General features: G+C 33.5%; 1 protein-coding gene across 1 annotated transcript in view; it reads left to right on the top strand.

Moving 5' to 3' along the window:
* The window catches only part of COX16 (cytochrome c oxidase assembly factor COX16), a 127,794-nt gene that overhangs the window by 69,617 nt on the left and 38,977 nt on the right, over nucleotides 1–19,200 (top strand). Inside the window, exon 3 of the mRNA XM_074290166.1 lies at nucleotides 12,597–12,659. Coding sequence (XP_074146267.1) covers nucleotides 12,597–12,659 — 63 coding nt within the window. The remainder of the gene's footprint in view (nucleotides 1–12,596; nucleotides 12,660–19,200) is intronic.

Below are 19,200 nucleotides of genomic sequence, written 5' to 3'. Positions count from 1 at the left end.
GACACCAGACAGAAGAACATATTACCTTGAAGAAGACTTTTGTTATTTTAAATTGAAGTGCCTTCATTTATCCTTTTTATTGTCATCATTATCATCCTTATATTCATCATCAACAATAACAAACTACATATATCAATAGGAACATTGTATCTACTCTTGTAAAGTTAAAAAGACTTGAATTCAGATCTTGAGATACTTAATAAGTCTGTAATCCTGGGCATGCCAATTAATTTCAGTTTTCTCATCTGTAAGATGAGGATAATAATAGTAATTAGCTCCCATGATTGTTAGGAGAATAAAATGAGGTAATATTTGTAAAATATTAAAGTACTGGTGTTGATGGTGGTAGTAATAGTAGGAGGAGGAGGAGGAGGATAGCTACCATGTTTAGAATGCTATGTAACATGATTTCTATACTCCTATGGTTTGAAATAGAACTGAAGAGTTGATATTTATACATTTTAAAGAATTATCCCGTAAGGCTATATTTATTGGTTGTTATGAAGATTATAGTCAAAAGTCCTGTAGTTCATAAGGGAAGCTTTCTTCTTGTAGGAGAAGCAGACAGATTTTGTGGAAGAGATGAGAGTTGAAATAGGACTTCAAGAAGAGGATAGATTTCAGTAGGTAAAAAGGTCAAACGTGCTTTAGTGGTATGTGTAATACAGGGAGCTGGTGATAGCACACAAATAAATGTATAGTGGCAGGAATTCCCATGTCAATTTGGAGGATGACAATGAAAATCACTTTGTTTAGAGTAGAGAGTTTATCTTTATTATCTTTATTTTTGGGAAATCTAAACCAAATCAGTTTTTCTATCTGGCTTCCCTGTTTCTGTTAATGGTGCTGTTTCTTTCAGGTACCTGAAGTAAAAAAATCTCAAAATTATCTTTGACTAACAAGGTGTTAGAACTGGAAGGGATCTTGTTGTTAGTTGTTTTAGTGATGTCTGGCTCAAGGAACACACAATATACATATAAGTAATATAATATTAATAATAATAATATATAGTCTTTCTGTAGGTTTATAGCCTGTTATACAAACTAAGGTTTGCAAAATGCTGTACAAATATTATCTCATTTTATCTTCTCAACCACCTTGGGAAATAGGAAAGGAAAGGAAATTAAGCCCTTACTTAGCACCTAGTATATGCCAGGCACTGTGCCAAGCACTTTATAATTATTATCTTATTTGAACCTTACAATAAACCCATTTTATAGCTAAGGAACCAAGGCAAACTTTTTTAAAGTGACTCATGCAGGGTCACACAGCTAGTACAGTCTGAGGCCGGATTTGAACTCATCCTCCTGTCCACTACACTGCCTTGCAACACAATTAGAGCAACACCTTGTACTGACAGTAATCATATAGCTAAAATAATGTTTCATCATTTCTCAGAGCCAAATCCCAAGAAAAAGATTCAAGAATCAAGGAAAAAATATTGTGATTTTGCTGCAAGGAGGTTAATAGTTAACATAGAGATGTTACTAGTTTGAAAGAATCAACTGATGTCAAATTAAAAGGAAAAGCAAGAAACTCTTGACATGTGGAGTAGAAGGTTAAGGTTGACATTTCTGGGAACTAGGCCAGGAACATGTAGGAGAGAAACAATCACATTCTAATCAGTCTTATAACTGTTGCCATATTATGTGTGTTTGTGGCCTTGTCTGCAGTCAGTGGTGAGTCATAATTGCAAATAAAATTAATATTAATAAGTTTATAGGCTTAGTGGTATTCCAAGAAATAACACATTTTGGAAGTAAAGTAAGTACTTAAATTGGCAGTTTTGACATGTGGGTCTGTATAGATGCTGTCAACCTTGCTAAGTGATCTGAACATTAGGATATTCATATGCTACCCAGTCATATTTCCTAGCATCTTCCAGTGTTTGAATATTTGCTATAGGTTGCAGTTCTTTGTAAGTACTACTAAATTTAATATTTATTATTTATCAAAAACTTTTTATAGATATTGATAATAATAAAATATATGAAGAATGTTGGAAATATAAGTCATTCAGCTTGTTGCCAAATATGTTTTAAATCATTGTAACAATAAATTGGTTAATGATAATAATAAAACATGTATTTATTATGTCATTTCTGGAAAAACATTTAGTATAACCCTATCACAAAATGGTTTATTGTTTTTTATTATCATTTATTAGTTAAAAATATGAAAATAAAATGTGATGAAAATACAGAATAACTTATATTTGAGGAATTCTGATATCTTTTTTTTTTTTCTTCTGAATCCTGAAGATTAATATCTGTCAGGAATTTGGAAGCACTAAGCACAGGGGAATTCACCCAGCCAAAAGTATTGATCATTACTAAAGAAGTGAGAGTTATTACTAAACCCTGTTGCCTGTCTGGCATACTTCCCAGTAGTGCTTCAGTTAAATTCAGACTTCTTAGTCTAGCATTAAAGACCCTCCATAATTTGATCCTTTCTTACTTTTCCAAAAATCTCTTCTTCTACATATTCTATTCTCCAATTAAACTACTTGCTGTTATTTGTACATACTCTTCATATTTTTGCTTTTCTGTTTTAACTCATATTAAGGAATAAACCTTCAACCATTTTATTTTGAAATCTTGCCCACTTTCTTTCTAAAGCCCAGGTCAAATAATTCTACCTTTACCATAAAGACTTCTTTAATTTCCCCTCAAGTTAGTATTTTTTTTTTTTTTTTAGTCTCACTTGTCATGTTGACACTTTTCATATACATCTATTATACATTTCTTGTACTTTCACTGATGGTGTTAAATGATTCTTTATGCCATGAACTTTCTATTTCAACGACTTCTTTTCTCCCTAATTTTCATATCTTTCAACCAGACTAAGTGGGAAGAGTTCTGGATTCGAATACTATTTATACACCATTAACTGTTAAGGTCCTTCTCTTAATGTTTGTTACCCTGAGTGTCAGGTTTGTTCTGTAGAGAGAATCTATGAAAAAGAGTTAGGTGAAATTAAGTCAGCAAGGAAAATGGGAATTAAATTGTATAAAGTCTTCTGTGCAAGACTGAGGAGTTTGTATTTTATCCTTTAAGTGATTGGGAGCCAGTGAAGGTTTTTTAGAAAAAGAGTGTCAGTTCTGTGAGTGATTAACTGGAAAGGGAATTAGAAAGGGAGACACCAGAAAAAAAGAAGACTAAGGAGTTTTGTTATAATAGTCTAGGCAAGAAATGATGAAGGTCAGAACTCAGTGATATGCACATGAACTGGGATGAAGTGAAATTATTAAATTTATTGGCTTTTATAATAAGCCTTATAACTTTTTCAACATTTTTTTTCAATATGCTATATGTTCTCCTTTGTCACAAAAACTTTTTTTGCCCACATGATTTGACCTTAAGTTCATAAATTTTATATACTTTAATTCTTCATCACGAACCCATCCTTTTATAACATTGGCTATTAAGTGCACCATTAATGAATGGTTCATTATTGAAATCTAACTTTAATTATAATAGTCCATGAGTTTTCAGTAGGATTTAAATCAGAAGAATTGTAATATCATTGATGCAAGTTTATCTCCATCTCTTGGATGAATTTCTTAACTTTTCAGGATATGTAGCATCAAACAAGATAATGTTATATTTCATCTCTATTTTACTTCTGGAATCATTATGGTTTTCAGTATATTATTTTTGTTTAGTACCAGTTCATCATTTCCTCAGTGGGAACAAGACTTCAAAGCCCACTGGAAGTAAAAAAAAAAAATATCCCTCAATGCGAAGGTCCAGGCTAGCTCCTCTGAAGAGCTCAGAATAAGTCCTTGTCAGGATAAGCAAAAGTCCTTGCCCCATGTTGTGGTCACCAAATTGTAAAGTTCTGTCGTCTCTCAATTATAATCCTTCTCTAGGAGGAGATCTCTTTTCTGTATAATCTTTTCCTCTGTGTGCAGGTTTCTTGGGAGGCTTCTGGAGCCTCCAGCCAGAGAGAAGGTAGAATCTTAAATCCTCTTCTTCCTGAATCCTGGCTCTGAATCTCCTCAAGCTTCCCTGAAGTTCTCTCGAAGTCTTGTCCTTCCCCAATCCAGACTCCTCCTCCAGGCCGCTGTCCCAACTCTGGCCCAGAGTAGACAGACTCCAGGCTCATTGTTGTCTTCTTTTATCCTTCCAGAGAATGGGCGTGTGAGAACTCAAGGGAAAATTACTTCAACTAATGAACTTGCTCCTTTTAAAGGTTGGGTAAACTCCTTTTCATATGTAAACTCCTCCTCTGGAGTTCAAAGGGGTAAACTCCCCTTAAAGGCCGGAACCAAAGGTGTGAACTAGAGAATTGTTAAATAATGACTTAGCACTTAGTAAGAACCTAACACCTCAAACATTTTTGAGTGGACATTTTACAGTCACATGAAGATGTCTAGCTCTTAAAGATTTATCTGGACTACTTTTGACAATGGTTTTGATGTAGTCGTGAATGATAAAGTGAGTTTCATTAGTAAAATTTTTTTTTTTCTAAGCTTTAGTACTCCAGTCTTTATATTGTCTTGTTCTTGATACACACATACTTTATATAAATATTTATAAATATTATATATATATAAATGTTTATATGTTATATAAAATTTATAAATATGTATATGTATTTATAGCACTGGTTAGTTATTCTTTAATAGTCTTCCTCTTCCATATTTAGGATGCTTATGTCACAAAACAGAGAAATCAGTAATACTTTGCCTAGCTATACGTTTCCTTTATTCTCTTATCTTTTGAGGAATTAAACTATTTTCAAAAACCCTTCTGTGACTTTTTAATGACATTTTCATGAACTTAAGATATATAGTATAGTAGTAAAAAAAAAAAAGGTAGTAAATTATGTTTTTAGGAAATCATCAATAAGTTGTCTGTACCATCCTCCTGAAAAAAAAAAGGACCACAGTAATCTTACTTAGAGAAACCATGAAAGGGCTTTAGTCTAATAGCACAAGATTTAGAAAAAATTGTGGATTGTAACACTCACCTAAGTGACAATTTTGAATGATGCCTTAGTTCCTATACAATTTGGTGGCAGTTTGAGAGGGTGTTGGACAATTTCTTTTTGGAAATCCTATCTAATTAATAGATTTGCTGTGGTGGGAGACATAACATTAGGATATAATAGTATTTAGTAGGAGCCTGTAGTAATTAATAGAATAATTAGAGTAAAAGAGATGAAGGGCTATGTAGCACAGATCAGAGGCAGAATATGAATAGCAATGATTGGGACAAGGCAGAAGAGCAAGAATAAGAGCAATTGTGTCCCTTCTCTTCATTTCATATGCTGTGCCATCTACTGTAGGGAAAGACTGAACAACTACAGGAAGGAATGACTGAAGCATACAATTAATCATAGAGAAATTGACTCAGTTTTTTTCCTTCACCATTTATTCAAAATTGAATTTGTGATTGTGGTAGAGTGGAACAAATAAATGTTTGAGAACAGATTACTTTTTTTTTTTTTTTTTAACATTCAAGCCAGCACTGTTTATAAATTCTATCTACCAATCCCATAAATTGCTTCAAAAAACCAACTGATTAAAAAAATTATATTGATCACCTTAATAAAGTTTCAACCATTGAACACCTGATAGTTTAAGTAAAATATGCAAAGTGTAGTAGTTAATATAAACTTTCTCTAATTTAGCTTAAATTATTCAGTGTTAAAACTTGGGGTTAGAAAAATAAGCCTTGGAAAGCTCAAAGGCATTCAGGGATCAGCACTATGCAATAAGGATTCTGTTTTAACATGGTAAAATAATCACATTTCATATAGGCTTTTGATCTTGGCTAACAAGCAGTTCACAAATAGAATTGTATCTATTCCAGTTTTGTGGGTATCTACCACTGGAAAGGTCATAATTGTGCCTTTTGTTGGTTCCATTTTCCCTTTCCTTTGAAATATTGAGGATACAAGGAGCATAGTAAAATATGCAGTGGGACATTTTGACCTGTTTTCCCTGACCATAACACCAAAATACTTTAATTCACAGTCTTTGAGTAGGCTCTCCTACCTGGAAATTCAATCTTAAAAACAAAACGAAACAAAAGAAAACATAATTTACTACTTTTTTTTTTATTACAGTATATATTAGGTTCATGAAAATGTTATTAAAAAGCCACAGAAGGATTTTTGAAAATAATTTAATTCCCCAAAAGACAAGAGAATAAAGTTTTTTTTTTTTTTAAATTAGAATTAAGGACAGTCCAACTTCTGATCTTTGTTATTGTTGTCTGTGAAAGGCTCTTGCCAGTACAAAGAATAGATATGGAAGCAGAAAGGTCTGCATCAATTTCTAGCTGTGACATTTACTTGGAGCAAGTTATTCTGGACTTCAATAAGGACATCTCCTCTAAATCTGTAATTTTATGAATGAGAGGAGAGAAGAGTAAAAAAGAAAGGGGGAATCATTAAAAAATTAATAGTTTTTTATTTTTCATATATATGTAAATATAGTTTTTAACATTCATTTTTGTAAGATTTTATGTTCCAAATTTTTCTCCCTCCTTCCCTTTTCTTCCTCCTCCCCAAGACAGCAAGCAATTTGATATAGATTAAATATATGTAATTCTTTTAAATGTATTTCTATATTTGTCATATTGTTCAAGCAATCTGACAGATTAAATACGTGCAATTCTTTTAAATACATTTCCATATTTGTTATGCTGTGTGAGAAAAATGAGATCAAAAAGGAAAAATCTTGAGAAAGAAAAAAAAAACCCAAGGAAACAACAATAACAACAAAAAGGTGAAAGTACTATGCTTTGATCCACATTCAATCTGAATAGTTCTCTTTCTGGATGCAGATGTCATTTTCCATCAAGGGGGAATAATTTTTAAAATTGATTTCACAAACATTTAAATCTAGAGTTAATCATGTTAGTTCTTACATATTGATGCAATATTAAAGTTTTCTTGGCTTCTGAAAAATGAAATGTGGTTTTTTTTCCTTTTGTGCTTTTGAAGCGTAGCAAAATGAATACAAGTTGGATTCCAGAAAAACTGAGAACCAAATTGAATTTTCTACTGTATTCTTAATATATATTGAAGTGTTTTGTAAAATGTAAAAAGTACTATGTTGTCATCATTATTAAAGCTAGAATCAAGTTTAAGATCACTTGTTTGCATTATGAAGAAGGCTATATGTGTGTGAATAGTTTTAGAGAGAAGGAATACTAATTGAACATGAGAGTTAACATTTAAATAAAAGTGGGATTTTTCAAGTGACTCTATAATTGAGAATAGGTATTTAGAGAGCCTGAGCAGAATGAATAGTTTTCTTTCAGAACAGCTAAGAGACCCGAATTGGATCTCAAAAAGGTAGATCTTCCAGCTGTTAGTGTTTGACATCCAAAACTTCTTAGTCAAAGATGAATAGACCACAGATGATTAATATTTTATATTGCAAATATAGTATTCAAAGAGAAAACTAGAAAGCCAAATATATTTGATCACTTGGATAGGTTACATTGTATATGCTTACATTTTTTGGTGTGTTGGGCTGATTTCAGGCCAATCTGGTGCTTCTGGTTTGGAATTCAGTTAAGTTTGATAGGCCCCTTCATTTTGGTGGTATAGCCATGACTTATGCAAGGATTAAGTGATTTGTGTGCGCATGTGCGCTCTCTCTCAATCTCTCTCTCTCTCTCTCTCTCTCTCTCTCTCTCTCTCTCTCTCTCTCTCTCTCTCTCTCTCTCTCTCTTTCTCCTCCCCTCCCCACCAGAGCTGAGTGCTATCTCCATCTTCCAAGACAGTTCTGCTACACCCTTGTTTCCCAGTCTTACACCATCTTTATAACAAATTACTTATTTTAAAGAAGAAATATGCTGAAAACCAATGGACACTGAAAAAAAAAAAAAAAGCTAATATTCAATATTCCTCATGTATGGAACTTTTCTTCCTCCTTCTCCTGCCCTCCATCTCTTCCTTTTCCCCTCCCTCTGAGCAATGAAGAAGAAGGAGACATCTTACATCTCTTCTTTGATGTCAGATTTGGTCTTTGTAATTTCACAATATTTAATTTTGTTTCATTTATGATTTATTCTTTCCATTTACATTGTTGTAGTTATCATTTATATTACTTTTCTGGCTCTGCTTACATTATTTCAGTTCTCTATTTCATGATATTTTCCATTTTTTATATAACAGTTAATATTTTAAATACATTTTATTAATACCTTTTATTTTATATTGTTTAACTTTCTCAAAATACCCACCCTTCTTTTAATTCTCAGAGCTATACTACAAATAAAGAGAATTAAAAAATTTTTTTTTAAAGTGAAAAAAAAATCAGTAAAACAGTATTCTAAGAGTGTGGATTACTGTATATATTGTCAAGTTTTTTCAGTACATTGAAAAAACTTGACAATATATACAGTATTTTTTTTCAGTGTCTACTTTTGTGATGATCTTTCCATTTACATTGTTGTGGACATTATGTATGTTATTTTCTTGGCTCTACTTAACTTTGCTCTGTATCAGTTAATGCATATCTTCCCATGCTTCTCTAGTCATCATAGTCTTATAGCACAATAATATTCTGTTAGAGTGTTTAACCATTCCCCCAATCAGTGAGCATCTATTTTGTATCCATTTATTTGTTATTATGAAAAAATACTGCTATAAATATTTTGATACATATGGAGTCTTTCTTTTTATTGCCAACCTTCTTGAGTTGCCCATAGTCAGAATCCCTGAGTTAAAGGGTATGAACATTTTAGTAATTTTGTTTGTATAATTCTAAATTAACTCAAACATATTGTTCATACCACAAATTCTGGATGGGTATCTGGGTTCCTAGAGAGGATCAAGAATTATTTTTTCAAGCCATTCCCTCAGTGCTTTGTACTAAAAGTCCTACTTGGTGCAGTTCCCAGTGCCTCCTAAATGTCATATTAAAAATCCGGAGCAGTTCTTTTAGTCTAAACATGAGATAATCCCTAAATTCCAATTAAGAATTCAAGTTTAAGATACTACCCTCCCTGAAGTTGGTGAGATCATTCCAATCCTATTTTACTAATTTACCAAATGATGTGGCTGGGCCTGGTTTAGAGTCTGGTGCTTCAGTTTGAGAATTGGAATGAAGTGAAATATTAGTAGACTAACAATTATTAAAAGATTTACTTAGACATAGAAGGAAAAGGATATTCAGCAAGGAAATGACATTGATTTGATTGGCATATCTTTCCTGCTTTTGTGTTCATAATGCTGAGGGTATGGAGGTAGAAGACCAAGGAAGAAACTTCTGATTTAGTGTGTGATATCCTAGTCCTCTGGGAAACTTCGAATGATCTGCGCCTTAGTTATATGGGCTGATGACATCTATTATCTAAGAGCAGTTTCATTAAATTTTAAGAAAAAAATTAATCTAGTTTTTATGGGATAGGATCTTAGGATATTGTTCCTATCACATAGGTAAGAAGAAACAAGTGTCCTTTCAAAACTGTTATTTTCCAGGATCACAGATGGAGTTAAGAAAGACAAATGCAAGGCCAGCTGAAAGGAGGGTGCTAGTAATTTTGTTCTATTCGGATGGTTTTAAGAAAGGAAGAAAAAAGGAAAAAGGAATGCATTAAGAAAAAAATGAGGGATTCTTTTTCATAATTCAGATATATAAGAGAAGTTTAACTAGAAGTTTAGTCCAGGTGTGAGGTGATGGGGGCCTGTGCTAGCGTGACAGCTTTTTGAATTAAAGGGAAGAGGACAAATAAAAGAGATGTTGTGAAGGTAGAAACAATAAGGCATGGGTGACCGATTGGATCTATGGAATGAGGCTGTATGCCTCAGGGAAATAGGGAAATTTGAAAGTGAGAGCAGTTTTAGGGGAAAGAGAACAAAAGGAAGACAAAAGGAAGGAAATAAGTATTTATATAGTGTCCATTATATTCCTGGAGTAGTGCTGATGAAAGTCTGATTTTCAAGATGTATGGGGAATTGATTCAAATATTTAAGAAATGCTATTCCTCCAATAAATAAGCAAATGATAGTTCTCAAGAGAAAAATAATAGGAACTACCATGTAGCATGTAAAAATGCTATGAATTACTAAGAGAAATACAAATTAAAATAGCTTAGGTGCTCCCTCACATCATCAATTTGTCTAAGATGACAAAAAAAGGAAAGTGAAAGTTTTGAAGGATAGGCACCCTCCTGAACTGTTGGAGTTGTAAATTATTTAGTTGAGCCCTTTGGAAAACAACTTGGAACTATACTTTAAAAATCACTAAGTAAATGATGTATAATACTTTTGACCTAATAATACCAATATTAGGCAGACCCCAAAGAATCAGAGCTATGAAAAGGACCCATGGGCACAAATTTTTGGTTTTTTTGGGAAGCAGCCAGAACCACTTAGGGTTTATTCTTTCTGATTTCACCTATCACTTTTTGGTAGTATCAAAATATTAGAAACTAAAGAGGTACTTTTCAGTTATGGAATAGCTGAATAAATTATGATATATGATGCAGTAGAATAATATTGTGCTAGGAGAAATAATGAAAGGAAGAAATTCAGAAAAACCTGAGCAAACATAATAATTGATGCAAAAAAAAAATGAAATGAGCTTCTGAATTGGAATAACAATTCTATAGTAATTCCAACATTATGATGGAAAACTGCTTTGAAAGATATAAGAGCACTGATCAAAGCAATGATTTAACCAAAACTTCAAAAGTCCAGTAATGAAACCTACTTCTCATAACATGAATATATCAACCAGAGATAAAGAATGAGAGATGCATTCTTAGACATAGCCTGTGTGTATTTATTTGGTTGACTAGGCATATTTATTAAAAAGGAGAGCTTTAATTATTTGGGGTGGGAGGTGGTGATACTAAGATAACAAAAAAGCCTAAAAGAAGCAAATCCCATCATGAAATATTTTTCATATACACAGAAAAGAGCAAAAAGAAAGCTACAAATAGAAGTAGTTGTGGAACTACCATGTCATATTTATTTACTTTTTTTTTTTTTTTTAAACAAAAAGCTTAAATAATAGAGATTTAGATTCATGTAAAATCTTATTCTTTTCTTTGGTATAAATGGAAATGATAAATGTTAATGGGTGTCTGATTTATATTTTTTAAATAAAAGTTTAAAAAATAGATTTTCCTTTTCTTCCACATTTGGAATCCCTGCACACAAACTTCTCTGTATCCTAGTTAATGGGTATCCCCTCAATTTCTAATTCTTTGCCCCCAGAAAAGAGTTGCTATAAATATTTTTTATTTTTTTATTTTTTTCTGAGGCTGGGGTTAAGTGACTTGTCCAGGGTCACACAGCTAGGAAGTGTTAAGTGTCTGAGACCAGATTTGAACTGGGGTCCTCCTGAATTCAAGGCTGGTGCTCTATCCACTGCGCCACCTAGCTGCCCCTATAAATATTTTTTATTTATATAGATCCTTTTCCTTTTCATTTTATTTTATTTATTTATTTTTTTAAAAATATCTTTTGGGATACAGAACTAGTAATGGTATTACTAGGTCAAAGAGTTTGCATGGTTTAATAGCCCTTTGGACATAGTTCCAAATTGTTCTACAGAATGGTTGAATCAGTTCACAACTCTACCAACAATGCATTAATGTCTCATTTTCCCCACATCCCCTCCAAAATTTGTCATTTTCCTTTTCTGTCTATTAATTAATGTAATAGATTTGAGGTAGTACCTCAGAATTGTTTTAATTTGCATTTCTCCAATCAGTAGTGAGCTATAGCATTTTTTCATATGGGTATAGATAGCTTTGATTTCTTCATCTAAAAACTGTTCATATCTTTTGATTATTTCTCATTTGGGGAATGATTGAACAAATTGTGATATGTGATTATGATAGAATACTATTGTGCTATAAGAAATGATGAGCAGGATGTTCTTGGAAAAATCTGGAAAGACATGAACTGATGATAGAAAGTGAAATGTACTTTCTATATATAAAGTAACAGTATTGTAAGATAATGTGAATGACTTATATGTTCTCAGTAATAAAATGATCTAAGACAACTTTGAAGGACTTATTGATGTAAAATGCTATCCATACTTAGAAAAAGAACTGTTCATCTTTGAATATAGATTGAAGCATACTTTTAAAACATTTTTCTTGAGGGCTTTTTAAAAAATATGTTTTCTTTCACAATATGATTATTATGGAAAAGTTTTTCATGACTACATATATATACCCTACCTTCTCAAAGGGGGGAATGGGGAGGGAGGAAGGGAGAAAATTTAAAACTTAAAGTTTTAAAAATGAATATTAAAAATTACTTTTACTTATAACTGGGGAAAAATAAAATAGTAAATAAATTTGATTAAAAAAATAAACTTTCCCCACCACATCACAGTGGCTATGATTGAGGTGATTTTCTCATAAAAATATGCTTTATATTTTCATACTAAAAAAAAAAAAAAGCCTGCTGGATTCATTATTTGTTTACCTGGAAGGTAATAATAGATCAGGCTGGAAAGGGACAAAATTATATAGCACACAACATCCCATCTAAAGCTCTCTCTACTCTTACCCCTGGAACAACCACACCCTCTCAACTTTTACAAAATAAAATCAGACCTTTCAGGCTTAAATAACTCATGTGGTTCATTTTCTGTTTGTCTACAGCTTGATCCAGAATTTGAAGAAAAACTGAAAAGGAATAAGGTGTCATTGGAATCTGAATATGAGGTAGAGTATTTTGTTTATTTAGAAGAGCCAATGGCCTGTTTTTGACTGTCTTTTCTAGTCAACATCAGGGAGAATCTGCTGGCTATGGCTAAACTTAGACTATATCTCCTCCCATGGGCTTATTTTCCTTCCAACAAAACTTTTTTTTTTTTTTTTTTGTTCCCTGGGTAAGTTTTTTGATCATGTAGTACCTCTTTAAATGTGGAGCTCTTTTAATGTTTGATTACTGAAGATACAGATACACTTTACTAATAATTAAATGTATTGATTACTAGTTAATGAAAAAATTGGATTTTGTATTTGCACATTTAGCTGTGTTCTAAATCCCCATTAGATATCTCCTATCTGGCAAAGGAAAAAATTAAGATAGCAACTGCTGCTAAAATAAATTAATAATAAATTTTGTCATGTGACTTCTCTTCTTGGATAGTTTTGACTTGAATTACTTCAGGCAAATAGATACCATTTCTTTGAATAGGAATGGAAAAAACCTCAGCCTGAAATTCATAGCATACTTATGTGACATTGTAGCTTTTTTTTTTTTTTTAATTTGGTTTTGAATTTGAGGGTAAAAGAAAAAAAAAAATCTCCTTTCCCCTTACCTCCCACCTTTGGAATTTGATGTTAACCAACCAGAAAAAGCCGCATGTTTTCCCTTCCCATAGGATAGTTCTTTTTCCCTTGTTACTACTTTTGATTCCATTCCTTCAGAAATTTTTCTCTATACATGTGTTTGGCTTGGGAGGAAAGGCTGAATCAGCCCAGGTGACCCAGTAGTTCAACTTATATCCCAGTCAGCAAAAAAAAAAAAAGTAGTCTAACTTGGGTTAGCTGGAGGGGAGTGCCAAAGGAAAACCTTAGATCCAGTTTGGTTCTTTCTTTTGGGAAATTTATTCAAAATCAATAGATCAAAATTCTTATGATTTTTTCTTGATTTGTCTCCCAACCAGATGAAAGCCTGACACTTTTGGACCAGGTCTAAATCCATGGTCCTTTCTGAATTTCTTAAACCAAAACCAAACACTGTTTTTTGTTCCTTAAATATTCATTGTTCCTTAAATATTCATTGCCTGTTAAGAACATATATGGGTTAAAAGCAGTTACCATATCTCAGATTTTATCTATAATGAACTAGCTTTTAAAAGTATTCTTTTATCAACAAGTGAAACTACTTTAAAGAAAAAATAAATTCATTATTTATCTGTCCTCTTACATAGAAATAGGAAGGAGTAGGAGCAAAATGACTTCCTTGGCCACCTAGATTCTCATCCAGGACCAAGTTCACCCAAAAATCAGATTTTCTCCACACTCTTGTTATAGCTGTCCCACCAGTATTGATGGTCAGAGGCTGAAACTCCTCTGTATATTGTACATGCTGATAATTGTAGCCTCTTCTTCCACTAGTGTTTCCTTCCTTTCTACTTCTGCAGACCCCCAACTTCCTACTCTTGTGTTGGAACATCATTCCTGTGAGAAATTCTAAGTCTTTTTATGAGTAAGAAGAAATCTGCTGTTTTCTTCAAGATACAGTTCCCCTAAATCCGTGCAGTTAGATTCCATCCCCCAAACCCACTACATTCATCCCTGTGGTTTGAAATTTTGCAATTCCTGCAAATCAGTTATAGTATACTTGATATTTTTAATTATAGCGAACAGCATCAACATGAACATTGACGTATAATAAAATAAATATGATTACTTTATGTGTCCCAGGTGCTATTTACAGCAAATAGACATTAATAAATATAAATATAAAAGATACAACAGAGTATAAAGTATTTCCTGAAACCAGCAAGATAGCAAGAATTTATTGTGTTCACTATGTGCTAATTGATGGGAATACAAATAAAAGCCAAAAAAAGGGGGAGCAGAACAGTCTCTGTCCTCAAAGACCTTACATTCTACTTAAGGGGAAGACAATATATAAAAAGTAACTGAAGAGGTGAGGGTGGGAGGAGAAGGGGCTGAGAGAAAGTTATTGCAAAATCCAGAATCAGAGGAAGGGGAATGAAGAGGCTTAAGTCTATTCCCAAAATGGTGGTTAAAAAGAGCTCTTAATGGAAGAAGGGAACCAGCATGGGTAGCTGTTGTCTGAGTGAGGAAATCTTGCCATAAGTAGTAAAGTCCGTTTTGTTTTATACTCCCAAGGTAAGTGTCTATTAGTGGCTGTCATAGATTATCTTTCAGGGGCCCATTTTAGACTCTGTGGAGATTTTATAAGTTGCCTAGGTTCTCCACACTTAGATATGCTGTAGCTTTCCATTAGTTGGATATTAGTTTGTATGTTCTATGGACATCAAGATTGCTCTAAAATTTTTACCTAATTAGAGGTCTTGAAAATGAACTTGGGCATTGTACTACTATTTATTTCAATCAGTATTCTTTTGGCTGAAAATAGGAGGTAAGCTTCATTTAGCTTTTCTCTTAATCAAAATATATGCTTGATTGTGAAGGTCTTCAGTCTCTCCTTACTCAGACTTCAAAAAACAAGTTAGTAGGAAGGCTTGGCACATGAAGCCAAGGGCACAACCATCATCAGGGAGAATGTAATGCCAGTGGGATTTTTCCTCATAGAATTGTACACATGTTCCAGAAAGCATCATGTTGGCTCACCTGAAATTTTCATTCTATTCTCAGGATCTCTAACATATTCAGCAATATTCATTCAAACGTTTCAAGCTGGAGGTCTTTTAAAAAAAAATTTTTTTTTACTAATTTTATAATTGTAACATTTTTTGACAGTACATATGCATAGGTAATTTTTTACAACATTATCCCTTGTACTCCCTTCTGTTCCGAATTTATCCCTCCTTCCCTCCACTCCCTCCCCTAGATGGCAGGCATTCCCATACATATTAATATATCCTAGCAGAACCGAATTTTGTTGTTGTTGTTGCAAAGTAAGAATTGGATTCCGAAGGTAAAAATAACCTGGGGAGAAAAACAAAAAATGCTAACAGTTTACACTCATTTCCCAGTGTTCCTTCTCTGGGTGTAGCTGATTCTGTCCATCATTGATCAAGCTGGAGGTCTTTTTAAGGGTAGTGTAGTGTTTTTCTAGACTGATGCCAGGAAAATATAATATCTCTTCAAGTAGGATACTTTTAATTGTCTTGGCCATTGTGTGACAGTATGTTAGCAGGAATCCTACATACTAAGAAATGCTCCTTTACCTTCTTCGAAAGTCTTCTGTTTTGTGATTGATTGGGTGTGCTTTTACAAGAGACAGAAAGGAAGCTCAGTGGATTAAGGGCTCAGCCTGGAGTCAGGAAGAGCTGAGTTCAAATGTGGCCTCAGACATTCACTAGTTGTGTGACTCTAGACAAGTCACATATCTTCTGTTTCCTTTGATCTACTGGAGAAAGAAATGGCAAACCACTTCATCATGTGTTGCCAAAAAACAAACAAACAAACAAAAAAACAAAACAAAACCCACAGATAGCATTGACATACTATGGTCCATGGAGTCAGAAGAGTCAAATGTGACTAAATGACTGAATAGCAACAATGTCTTTGCAGACCTTGTGAAGTACATTGTTATCACCAATATATGGATTATAGTCTTCTTGTCCCCTTGATGAGATAGGAAGTCAATATGGACAATTTTCAAAGGTTTACTAGTGTTTATGTTTGAGAAATATGTAGTGCTAGTTGGTAGGACTTTTCTTTGTATACAACAAGCAGAAGTTTCACACTTCTTGGTGACACTTATAGCCATTTTGAGTTAAAAAAAACTCAGACACTTACAAACTATGTGATCCTGGGGAAGTCACTCTAGTTCTGTCTGCCTGAATTTCCTCAGCTGTAAAGTAGAGATAGTAAAATCCTACCTCTCAGGATTGTTAAAAGAATCAAATGAAGTAAAATTTGGAAAATGCTCAGCACAGTGCCTGACATATGGTAGATATAAATGCTTATTTTCTTTCTTTTCACTTTTTTATTATATGAAACTTTTATGGCCTTAGGGTGTTATGTTCTGCATACTGGGACTGGGATCAGGAATGGTCCATTCATAATTTCTGCCATTGTCTCAGCAGTAAGATACCTTCAAAGGAATCCTGTGGCATTGCCACCTTGTTTCTTGGCTTGTATCTTCCCATAGATGTTAATCAGATTGTTTTCTTCTCCAGTTATCCATAGACAGTTCAGATTGAAATCTTATCACTTCTACTTCTTATTTGTGTGATCCTGGATAAATCACTTAAATTCCCTGGATCTCAGTTTCCTCATCTGTAAAATGAGGGACTTAGACTAAATGGGCTATAAGATTCCTTCCAACCTTAAATCTGACAGCCCTTTGAATGAAGTGCAGTTCATGTATCATATTGGCTACTGTCTGATGAAAGTCCCAAATTGTCATCTGCATTGCTATTTACTAGTAATCCATCTCCTTGAGCATTATATTTAGCATTCACTCCTTTTTGTATCATCATGGCTTCATTGTTCTGTGTCCTCCTGAGCTCATCTTCATTCCTATTAGTCTTCCCTGGCAGTTGTACTGAATTTGTATTTGGCTTTGGCAAGCCACATCAAACTTGGCACTGATTAAAATATGTCTTGTCATTGAAAACCTATTTCAAAGCCAAGCCTTCCAGCCTATATTTGGGCTAACAAGTTTTCTTGTTATTAAAGCCTCTGTTTTTAAATTCAGCTGGTTTCTGGTGACCATCTTTTTCTTGGTGGAGAACTGCATCTAAGCCTTCCAAGCTGGCACTGGTATATAGGGCAAATGTCTTGATTGAATCTGCATAAGCCAGTGCTGGTACATATGAGACACAGTGGACTGAGTCGTAAGTCTATCCAACAATTTCTGAAAGGCTTAATGGATTAAAAACAAACAAACAAAAAAACCAAAAAAACAAAAAAACTTTGCATTTCTTGTCTTTCTGCTTTTGTCTTTACTCATATATGTGTGTATATGAATTTTCCTCTAGCTAATCTAATGCTATCATCAGTGATTCCTCTTTTCTTCTGGGGTCTTCACAGAGATACTGGATCTTATCAAGGTTACACCAACATTTATAGGTAGCTCATATTTTCAACTTTAGAAAGTAAATAGGTGCTCCAGAGGTACTTGGATCAAATGCTCAAACTAGTAAAATCTAGTTGGGCAAATCAATCAGTAAGCATTTATTAAGCACCTATTATGTTCCATACACTCTGCTATTCACTGAAGATACAAAAAGAGTCAGAAAATAATCCCTGCCCTCAAAAAGTTCATAAACTAATGGGAGAGACCACATGCAAACTAATATAGCTATCCCTTCTACATTGTGACTTCCCCTATCTTCCTTTTGATATATTTCATGTCAGCATAAAAAATTAAATGGGAATTTCTAGGGAGTTTTGTAGACGGCATTTTACTTAAGGGGAAGACAATACATAAAAAGGAACTGAAGAGGTGAGGGTGGGAGGAAAAAAAGGTGAGAGAAGGTTATTGAAAAACCCAAAGTCAGAGGCATTGCTGGAAGGAGAATGAAGAAGCTTGAGTCTATTCCCAAAATGGAAGGCCTGGAAAGAACTCTCAATGGGAGAAGGGGACCAGCATGGGTAGCTGTTGTCTGAGTGAGGAAGTCTTGCCATGAGTAGCAGAGTCACTTTTGTTTTATATTGTCAAGTATTTGCTAGTAATTCATCTCCTTGAGCATTATATGTAGCATTTACTCTTTAAACGTTTAGAAAACTTAGGAAAAGTTTATCAACTCAGAAATGCATAAAATATATGCAGAATATTTTACAGTGCTCACATATTTTATTTTTTAATACCATAATACTGAAGACTTCTTCTCTGGTATAAAAGGGAAGGCTAAAAAAATTCATGTAGATTTTCTATATCCATATCCATATCCATGGAGTGCATTGTAGTACTGGCCTTGAAGGCATAATGTACAATCAACCTATTTATGGGATAAGGAAGAAATAATTAATAGAAGAAAGGCCCTAAATTAAGAGAGGTTGAAGAAGACTTCTTGTAGAATGAGATCTTTTAGTTGGGAAATCCCATTCATGCAGTGATAACACATTTAACTTTTACCTAAAACTTCTTTTGCTCCAACCACTCCTTCCATTGCCCTGGTATTGGATAAATCCTCTCCCACTCCCTGGGAGATTTCTTTTTTTTTTTTTTTTTAATAATTTTTATTATATATATATTTTATAATATTATCCCTTGTATTCATTTTCCGAATTATCCCCCCCTCCCTCTACTCCCTCCCCCCGATGACAGGCAATCCCATACATTTTACATGAGTTACAATATAACCTAGATACAATACATGTGTGTAAATATCATTTTCTTGTTGCACAATAAACATTAGATTCCGAAGGTACATGTAACCTGGGCAGACAGATATTAGTGCTAACAATTTACATTCATTTCCCTGGGAGATTTCTTTGGATCCACACTTAGGAAGCTGCAGAATTAGTTCTCTTGTGATGTCCATTGCTACCACCTGACTCTATGCTCTTTATTCCTGCATAAAAGCTTCATGGGTAGTTTAGGTGTGCAGATATTGGGGCCCAGATTCTTGTTGGCAATGTT

The sequence above is a fragment of the Sminthopsis crassicaudata genome, chromosome 2 (assembly GCF_048593235.1).
Source record: "Sminthopsis crassicaudata isolate SCR6 chromosome 2, ASM4859323v1, whole genome shotgun sequence".
Taxonomy (NCBI): Eukaryota; Metazoa; Chordata; class Mammalia; order Dasyuromorphia; family Dasyuridae; genus Sminthopsis; species Sminthopsis crassicaudata.
The sequence above is the reverse complement of the archived record's forward strand: the minus strand, read 5'-3'. Positions and strand labels throughout refer to the sequence as shown.